Consider the following 10423-nt stretch of genomic DNA (forward strand, 5'->3'; position numbering starts at 1 on the left):
ACCAGCACTCGGGTGTTTGTAACACCAACACTCGGGTGTTTGTAACACCAACACTCGGGTGTTTGTAACACCAACACTCGGGTGTTTGTAACACCAACACTCGGGTGTTTGTAACACCAACACTCGGGTGTTTGTAGCACCAACACTCGGGTGTTTGTAGCACCAACACTCGGGTGTTTGTAACACCAACACTCGGGTGTTTGTAACACCAACACTCGGGTGTTTGTAACACCAACACTCGGGTGTTTGTAACACCAGCACTCGGGTGTTTGTAACACCAACACTCGGGTGTTTGTAACACCAACACTCGGGTGTTTGTAACACCAACACTCGGGTGTTTGTAACACCAACACTCGGGTGTTTGTAACACCAACACTCGGGTGTTTGTAACACCAACACTCGGGTGTTTGTAACACCAACACTCGGGTGTTTGTAGCACCAACACTCGGGTGTTTGTAGCACCAACACTCGGGTGTTTGTAACACCAACACTCGGGTGTTTGTAACACCAACACTCGAGTGTTTGTAACACCAACACTCGGTTGTTTGTAACACCAACACTCGGGTGTTTGTAAAACCAAGACTCGGGTGTTTGTAACACCAACACCCGGGTGTTTGTAACACCAACACCCGGGTGTTTGTAACACCAACACCCGGGTGTTTGTAACACCAACACTCGGGTGTTTGTAACACCAACACTCGGGTGTTTGTAACGCCAACACTCGGGTGTTTGTAACACAAACACCCGGGTTTTGTAATAGCAACACCCGGGAGTTTGTAATAGCAACACCCAGGTGTTTGTAATAGCAACACCCGGGTGTTTGTAATAGCAACACCCGGGTGTTTGTAATAGCAACACCCGGGTGTTCGTAATAGCAACACCCGGGTGTTTGTAATAGCAACACCCGGGTGTTTGTAATAGCAACACCCGGGTGTTTGTAATAGCAACACTCGGGTGTTTGTAATAGCAACACTCGGGTGTTTGTAATAGTAATACCCGTGAGTTTGTAACACCAACACCCGGGTATTTGTAACAGCAACACCCGGGTGTTTGTAACAGCAACACCCGGGTGTTTGTAATAGCAACACCCGGGTGTCTGTAATAGCAACACCGGAGTGTCTGTAATAGCAACACCTGGGTGTTTGCAATAGCAACACCCGAGTGTCTGTAACAGCAACACTCGGGTGTTTGTAACAACAACACCCGGGTGTTTGAAACAGCAACACCTGGGTGTCTGTAATAGCAATACCCAGGTGTTTGTAACAGCAACACCCGGGTGTTTGTAATAACAACACCCGGGTGTTTGTAATAACACCCGGGTGTCTGTAACAGCAACACCCGGGTGTCTGTAATAGCAACACCCGGGTGTCTGTAACAGCAACACCCGGGTGTTTGTAATAGCAACACCCGAGTGTTTGTAATAGCAACACCCGGGTGTCTGTAACAAACACACGGGTGTCTGTAACAGCAACACCCAGTGTCTGTAATAGCAACACCCGGGTGTCTGTAACAGCAACACCCGGGTGTTTGTAATAGCAACACCCGAGTGTTTGTAATAGCAACACCCGGGTGTCTGTAATAGCAACACCCCAGTGTCTGTAACAGCAACACCCGGGTGTTTGTAATAGCAACACCCGAGTGTTTGTAATAGCAACACCCGGGTGTTTGTAACAGCAACACCCGGATATCTGTAACAGCAACACCCGAGTGTCTGTAATAGCAACACCCGAGTGTCTGTAATAGCAACACCCGAGTGTCTGTAATAGCAACACCCGAGTGTCTGTAATAGCAACACCCGAGTGTCTGTAATAGCAACACCCGAGTGTCTGTAATAGCAACACCCGAGTGTCTGTAACAGCAACACCCGGGTGTTTGTAACAATCACCTGGGTGTCTAATAGCAACACCCGGGCGTTTGTAATAGCAACACCCGAGTGTCTGTAACAGCAACACCCGGGTGTTTGTAATAGCAACGCCCGAGTGTCTGTAACAGCAACACCCGAGTGTCTGTAATAGCAACACCCATGTGTTTGTAACAGCAGCACCCGGGTGTCTGTAATAGCAACACCGGAGTGTCTGTAACAGCAACACCCGGGTGTAATAGCAACACCCGGGTGTTTGTAATAGCAACACCCGGGTGTTTGTAATAGCAACACCCGGGTGTCTGTAATAGCAACACCCGAGTGTCAGTAATAGCAACACCCGAGTGTCTGTAATAGCAACACCCGAGTGTAATAGCAACACCCGAGTGTCTGTAACAGCAACACCCGAGTGTCTGTAACAGCAACACCGGGTGTCTGTAACAGCAACACTCGGGTGTTTGAAACAGCAACACCTGGGTGTGTGTAATAGCAATACCCGGGTGTTTGTAACAGCAACACCCGGGTGTTTGTAATAACAACACCCGGGTGTCTGTAACAGCAACACCCGGGTGTCTGTAACAGCAACACCCGAGTGTCTGCAACAGCAACACCCGAGTGTCTGTAACAGCAACACCCGGGTGTTTGTAATAGCAACACCCGAGTGTTTGTAATAGCAACACCCGGGTGTCTTTAATAGCAACACCCGGGTATCTGTAACAGCAACACCCGAGTGTCTGTAATAGCAACACCCGAGTGTCTGTAATAGCAACACCCGAGTGTCTGTAATAGCAACACCCGAGTGTCTAATAGCAACACCCGAGTGTCTGTAATAGTAACACCCGAGTGTCTGTAATAGCAACACCCGAGTGTCTGTAATAGCAACACCCGAGTGTCTGTAATAGCAACACCCGGGTGTCTGTAACAGCAACACCCGGGTGTTTGTAACAGAAACACCTGGGTGTCTGTAATAGCAATACCCGGGTGTTTGTAACAGTAACACCCGGGTGTTTGTAATAGCAACACCCGAGTGTCTGTAACAGCAACACCCGGGTGTTTGTAATAGCAACGCCCGAGTGTCTGTAATAGCAACACCCGGGTGTCTGTAACAGGAACACCCACGTGTCTGTAATAGCAACACCCGAGTGTCTGTAATAGCAACACCCGGGTGTCTATAACAGCAACACCCGGGTGTTTGTAATAGCAACACCCGGGTGTTTGTAACAGCAACACCCGGGTGTTTGTAATAGCAACACCCGGGTGTTTGTAATAGCAACACCCGGGTGTTTGTAATAGCAACACCCGGGTGTTTGTAATAGCAACACCCGGGTGTTTGTAATAGCAACACCCGGGTGTTTGTAATAGCAACACCCGGGTGTTTGTAATAGCAACACCCGGGTGTTTGTAATAGCAGCACCCGTCTGTAATAGCAACACCCGGGTGTAATAGCAACACCCGGGTGTCTGTAATAACAACACCGGGGTTTTTGTAATAGCAACACCCGAGTGTCTGTAATAGCAACACCCGAGTGTCTGTAATAGCAACACCCGGGTATCTGTAACGGCAACACCCGGGAGTCTGTAACAGCAACACCCGGGTGTTTGCAACAGAAACACCTGGGTGTCTGTAATAGCAATACCCGGGTGTTTGTAACAGCAACACCCGGGTGTTTGTAATAGCAACACCCGAGTGTCTGTAACAGCAACACCCGGGTGTTTGTAATAGCAACACCCGGGTGTCTGTAACAGCAACACCCGAGTGTCTGTAACAGCAACACCCGAGTGTCTGTAATAGCAACACTCGGGTGTCTGTAACAGCAACACCCAGGTGTCTGTAATAGCAACACCCGAGTGTCTGTAACCGCAACACCCGGGTGTCTGTAATAGCAACACCGGGGTTTTTGTAACAGCAACACCCGAGTGTCTGTAATAGCAACACCCGAGTGTCTGTAACAGCAACACCGGGGTTTTGAAATAGCAACACCCGGGTGTCTGTAACAGCAACACCCGGGTGTTTGTAACAGCAACACCCAGGTGTCTGTAACAGCAACACCCAGGTGTCTGTAACAGCAACACCCGGGTGACTGTAATAGCAACACCGGGGTTTTGTAATAGCAACACCCTGGTGTCTGTAACAGCAACACCCGGGTGTCTGTAATAGCAACACCCGGGTGTTTGTAACAACACCTAGGTGTCTGTAACAGCAACACCCAGGTGTCTGTAACAGCAACACCCGGGTGTTTGTAAGAACACCTAGGTGTCTGTAACAGCAACACCCATGTGTCTGTAATAGCAACACCCGGGTGTTTGTAACACCTAGGTGTCTGTAACAGCAACACCCAGGTGTCTAACAGTAACACCCAGGTGTCTGTAATAGCAACACCCGGGTGTCATATGTGCCTTAGTTATGTCCTAGCATGTGGTATTTACCTAGCTTGTAGTACTTCCGTAGATGGTGGTACTTACTTAGCTTGTTGTACTTCCGTAGATGGTGGTACTTACCTAGCTTTTAGTGCTTCCATAGATGGTGGTAATTACCTAGCTTGTAGTACTTCCGTAGATGGTGGTACTTACCTAGCTTGTAGTACTTCCATAGATGGTGGTACTTACCTAGCTTTTAGTGCTTCCATAGATGGTGGTAATTACCTAGCTTGTAGTACTTCCGTAGATGGTGGTACTTACCTAGCTTGTAGTACTTCCATAGATGGTGGTACTTACCTAGCTTGTAGTACTTCCATAGATGGTGGTACTTACCTAGCTTGTAGTACTTCCCTAGATGGTGGTACTTACCTAGCTTGTAGTACTTCCATAGATGGTGGTACTTACCTAGCTTGTAGCACTTCCCTAGATGGGCACTTACCTCTCAAGGCTGACGGCAGTAAGGTTGAGCACACTGGCGGTGAAAGAGAGCATCATAAAATAGTTAGCTATCTTGCAGGCGGCGCCGCCAGAGTCCCAGAGGACCACGAAGAAGTGAACAATCTTGAGGGGAACACACAGCAGCAACATCAACAAGTCCGCCACGGAGAGTGACACCAGGAACATGTTGGTGGTGTTCCGTGCCTTGCGGTCACCTGTTGCACCAGAAGACAAGGAACAAGTTGTTAGTGTCTGCTGCTGGTGGTGGTAGTTGTTAGTGTGTGCTGGTGGTGGTGGTGATAGTTATTAGTGTCTGCTGGTGGTGGTGATGATAGTTATTAGTGTCTGCTGGTGGTGGTAGTTGTTAGTGTCTGCTGGTGGTGGTGGTGGTAGTTGTTAGTGTCTGCTGGTGGTGGTGGTGGTAGTTGTTAGTGTCTGCTGGTGGTGGTGGTGATAGTTATTAGTGTCTGCTGGTGGTGGTGGTGATAGTTATTAGTGTCTGCTGGTGGTAGTAGTTGTTAGTGTCTGCTAGAGGTGGTGGTGGTAGTTGTTAGTGTCTGCTAGTGGTGGTGGTGGTGGTAGTCTTTAGCGTCTGGTGGTGGTGGTAGCTGTTAGTGTCTGCTGGTGGTGGTGGTGATAGTTATTAGTGTCTGCTGGTGGTGGTGGTGATAGTTATTAGTGTCTGCTGGTGGTGGTGGTAGTTAGTGTCTGGTGGTGGTGGTGGAGTGTCTGGTGGTGGAGTGTCTGCTGGTGGTGGTGGTGGTAGTTATTAGTGTCTGCTGGTGGTGGTGGTGATAGTTATTAGTGTCTGCTGGTGGTGGTGGTAGTTAGTGTCTGGTGGTGGTGGTGGAGTGTCTGGAGGTGGAGTGTCTGCTGGTGGTGGTGGTGGTAGTTGTTAGTGTCTGCTGGTGGTGGTGGTAGTTGTTAGTGTCTGGTGGTGGTGGTGGTAGTTGTTAGTGTCTGGTGGTGGTGGTGGTAGTTGTTAGTGTCTGGTGGTAATGGTGGCAGTTGTCACTACTTATACCGTTTCATTACCATCATAACTGCTACCGTTTGTTACTGTTATCAACGCTACTGGTGTTACTGTTATTACTGCTACTGTTAACAAAATTATCATAAAACAGTGAAGGAAGGGAGGCGTTTCCTTGCAATATTCTCAAGTGTTACAGAAGGTAATTAAGATATTAAAAGTATTACGCGAGTAATAAAAAGATATTAAAAATGTTACGGGGGGAAATAAAAATATTTATAAAGTGTTACAGAAGGTAATAAAGATAAATATTACTGGGGGTAACAAAGTTATTTTAAAAGTGTTACGGGGGAGGGATGATGGAGGAAATAAAGATATCTGCAAGGGGAATAAAAATATGCTGAAGTGCTTCAGGGTATTGAACACATGTTAGTGTTGCAACGTCAAGATATTATCAGTGTTACATTAATAATAATAAAGTAAGGTTACTAGGGTAAGTTGGCATCTCTATATATTTCCCGCTAGTGTATAACCATCTAAGCAGTTTGTGACAGAACCTACAAGGGGTAATAACCTGCTTGACTTAGTTATGGCAAACAATGAATCCCTTGTTAATAATTTAGAAGTTTCAGAGGAACTGGGTGCTAGTGACCACAAATCAATTACATTTAGCATTGAATGGAAGTACGATAGTAGCGATAACTCAGTAACAGTCCCAGATTTTCGCTTAGCAGATTACGATGGGCTTAGAGAACACTTATCATCTGTTGACTGGGGTAACGAAGAGAGCTATCAATATGACAGTTTTCTGAACACTATACATGCTGCTCAAAGAACGTTTATCCCATATAAAGAAATTAGATCAAATAGAAATGACCCAAAATGGATGAATAATAGGCTGAAATATCTACTAGGGCATAAGAAAGGAATTTATAGGCGTATCAAAAGAGGTGAGGGTCATCTTATGAATCAGTATATTGACATTAAGAGGGACATTAAAAAGGGGATAAGAAAAGCTAAAAGGGATTATGAAATTAAAGTTGCTAGGGATTCTAAAACTAACCCAAAAAAGTTTTTTCCAGGTCTATAGAACAAAAGTTAGAGATAAGATAGGTCCCCTTAAAAATAACTATGGGCACCTTACTGACAAAGAGAATGAAATGTGCTCGATTTTTAATAATTTTCTCTCAGTTTTTACACAGGAAGACACTAACAATATTCCAGTAATTAATTTTTATAGTGGGCTAGAAGATAAATTATGTAACATCACAGTCACTAGTGAAATGGTTGTGAAGCAGATAGACTGAAGCAAAATAAGTCGCCGGGTCCTGATGAGGTTTTTTCAAGGGTTCTTAAGGAATGCAAAATGGAACTCTGTGAACCATTAACTAATATTTTTAATTTATCTCTTCAAACAGGTGTAGTGTCTGATATGTGGAAGATGGCTAATGTAATTTCTATTTTTAAAACAGGGGACAAGTCGTTACCGTCAAATTACCGCCCAATAAGCCTGACCTCAATTGTAAGCAAATTACTAGAGTCAATTATAGCTGAGATTTATAAGAAGCCATCTCGATAACCATAGCTTGATTAATGATACTCAGCATGGATTCACAAGAGGCCGGTCTTGTCTAACTAATTTATTAACTTTCTTCAGTAAAGCTTTTGAGGCTGTTGACCACGATAAAGAATTTGATATTATTTACTTAGATTTTAGTAAGGCTTTTGATAGAGTTCCGCACCATAGACTGTTAAAGAAAGTGGCAGCTCATGGCATTGGGGGAAAAGTGCTCTCGTGGATCGAGTCATGGCTCACTGACAGGAAGCAGAAAGTGTCCATAAATGGGGTTAAATCCGAGTGGGAATCTGTAACAAGTGGCGTTCCACAGGGATCAGTCTTGGGCCCGTTGTTGTTTATAATATATATCAATGATCTTGATGAGGGAATTACTAGTGATATGAGCAAATTCGCCGATGACGCAAAGATAGGTAGGATAATTGATTCAAACGTAGATGTTATGGAACTTCAGGAGGATTTAAACAAACTCTATTCTTGGTCAGAAAAGTGGCAGATGCAGTTCAATGTAGATAAATGCAAGGTCCTGAAGCTTGGGAGTGCCCATAACCCTAGTACTTATAAGTTAAATGATGTAGAACTTAGCCATACAGATTGCGAAAAGGACCTGGGGGTTATGGTGAGCAGCAACCTTAAACCAAGACAGCAATGCCTAAGCGTACGTAATAAGGCAAATAGATTACTGGGATTTATATCAAGAAGTGTAAGCAACAGAAGTCCAGAGGTCATACTGCAGCTTTATACATCATTAGTAAGGCCTCACCTAGATTATGCAGCTCAGTTCTGGTCTCCATATTACAGAATGGACATAAATTCGTTAGAAAACATTCAGCGTAGGATGACTAAATTAATACATAACATTAGAAATCTTCCTTATGAAGAAAGATTGAAGACTCTTAAGTTACATTCACTTGTTAGACGAAGAATGAGGGAAGACCTGATCGAAGTGTATAAGTGGAAGATAGGTATTAATAAAGGGAATATTAATAAGGTCTTGAGGATGTCTCTCCAAGAGAGAACCCGCAGTAATGGATTTAAATTAGATAAGTTTAGATTTAGAAAGGACATAGGTGGGGTTGTAAGAGAAGTAAATGCGAGGGTCTTGGCAAGAGGCGTGGAGTTAAAAGATAAAGAATCACACACAAAGTGGGAGTTGTCACAGCTGCTCTTTGCTGATGACACTGTGCTCTTGGGAGATTCTGAAGAGAAGTTGCAGAGATTGGTGGATGAATTTGGGTGTGCAAAAGAAGAAAATTAAAGGTGAATACAGGAAAGAGTAAGGTTATGAGGATAACAAAAAGATTAGGTGATGAAAGATTGAATATCAGATTGGAGGGAGATAGTATGGAGGAGGTGAATGTATTCAGATATTTGGGAGTGGACGTGTCAGCGGATGGGTCTATGAAAGATGAGGTGAATCATAGAATTGATGAGGGGAAAAGAGTGAGTGGTGCACTTAGGAGTCTGTGGAGACAAAGAACTTTGTCCTTGGAGGCAAAGAGGGGAATGTATGAGAGTATAGTTTTACCAACGCTCTTATATGGGTGTGAAGCATGGGTGATGAATGTTGCAGCGAGGAGAAGGCTGGAGGCAGTGGAGATGTCATGTCTGAGGGCAATGTGTGGTGTGAATATAATGCAGAGAATTCGTAGTTTGGAAGTTAGGAGGAGGTGCGGGATTACCAAAACTGTTGTCCAGAGGGCTGAGGAAGGGTTGTTGAGGTGGTTCGGACATGTAGAGAGAATGGAGCGAAACAGAATGACTTCAAGAGTGTATCAGTCTGTAGTGGAAGGAAGGCGGGGTAGGGGTCGGCCTAGGAAAGGTTGGAGAGAGGGGGTGAAGGAGGTTTTGTGTGCGAGGGGCTTGGACTTCCAGCAGGCATGCGTGAGCGTGTTTGATAGGAGTGAATGGAGACAAATGGTTTTTAATACTTGACGTGCTGTTGGAGTGTGAGCAAAGTAACATTTATGAAGGGGTTAAAGGAAACCGGCAGGCCGGACTTGAGTCCTGGAGATGGGAAGTACAGTGCCTGCACTCTGAAGGAGGGGTGTTAATGTTGCAGTTTAAAAACTGTAGTGTAAAGCACCCTTCTGGCAAGACAGTGATGGAGTGAATGATGGTGAAAGTTTTTCTTTTTCGGGCCACCCTGCCTTGGTGGGAATCGGCCAGTGTGATAATAAAAAATAATAATAATAGGAAAGTATTGGTTTGGAAATAGGGTAGTAGATGAGTGGAACAGTCTACCTAGTTGGGTTATTGAGGCTGGGACTTTGGGTAGTTTCAAATTTAGGTTGGATAAGTAAATGAGTGGGAGGGGTTGGATTTGAGTGGGACTTTCACATCAGAACTTATTTCTTGGGTGGCATTGAAAATTGGGTTTGGCAAATGTTTTGTTAGTGGGATGAATTGTAAAGGACCTGCCTAGTATGGACCAACAGGCCTCCTGCAGTGTTCCTCCTTTCTTATGTTCTTATGCTAGTAACTAGGATGTTGCTAGTGCTTCACGTTCACTAGACGGAGGTTCGAACCTCCACTGCTGTACGTTCAACGACCCGCATGGGCTCAGAGCTCCATCTCTGTTACATAACATATAAACATCTAACCTTTTCAAGCAACCAAAAAAAAAAGGTCTTAGAGAAATGACATTTCAGGAAGGTGAATTTTGAATCACCTGGGGAAAAAGGCTGCCCATCCTGTTAATAACGGACCATTTCACTATTAAGACAGTCAAATGGGTGACTGTTTAACGGGTCTTCAACAGTGATAATCTGACGTATTTCAACTGTTCTCGGTTTTTCAATTCTCACGTCAGATATTTTTATCTTCTTTGTCATATATTTTGCTTATTGTCGTTATATATTATAACTGGTTAATAATTCTTGACAAACGATATTTTAACCTAAGTAAACTTGTAATTAGTTAATATTTCTTGAAAGACGACATGTTAACCTAACTAATCTTACAATTAGTTAATATTTCTTGACAAACGACATTTTAACCTAACTTAAATAACGTACAGGGAGAAATCTGCAACAAACTGCACGAGAGGAATGCAGCCAGCACCCGCCAGGCTGTCATCACTCACCATATTCGGCGACTCGTAAATTTGATTCACACACTGAAAAATGCAGGAGACACGAGAATTTTTTTTTTTTTTTTTT

General features: G+C 44.5%; 1 protein-coding gene across 1 annotated transcript in view; it reads right to left on the reverse strand.

Annotated features, from left to right (window-relative positions):
• The window catches only part of LOC128698102 (galanin receptor 2b-like), a 774594-nt gene that overhangs the window by 202254 nt on the left and 561917 nt on the right, over positions 1–10423 (reverse strand). The window contains exon 4 of the mRNA XM_053790210.2: positions 4718–4931. Within this exon, the coding sequence (XP_053646185.1) occupies positions 4718–4931 (214 nt within the window). The remainder of the gene's footprint in view (positions 1–4717; positions 4932–10423) is intronic.

The sequence above is a fragment of the Cherax quadricarinatus genome, chromosome 58 (genome assembly GCF_038502225.1).
Source record: "Cherax quadricarinatus isolate ZL_2023a chromosome 58, ASM3850222v1, whole genome shotgun sequence".
NCBI lineage: Eukaryota > Metazoa > Arthropoda > Malacostraca > Decapoda > Parastacidae > Cherax > Cherax quadricarinatus.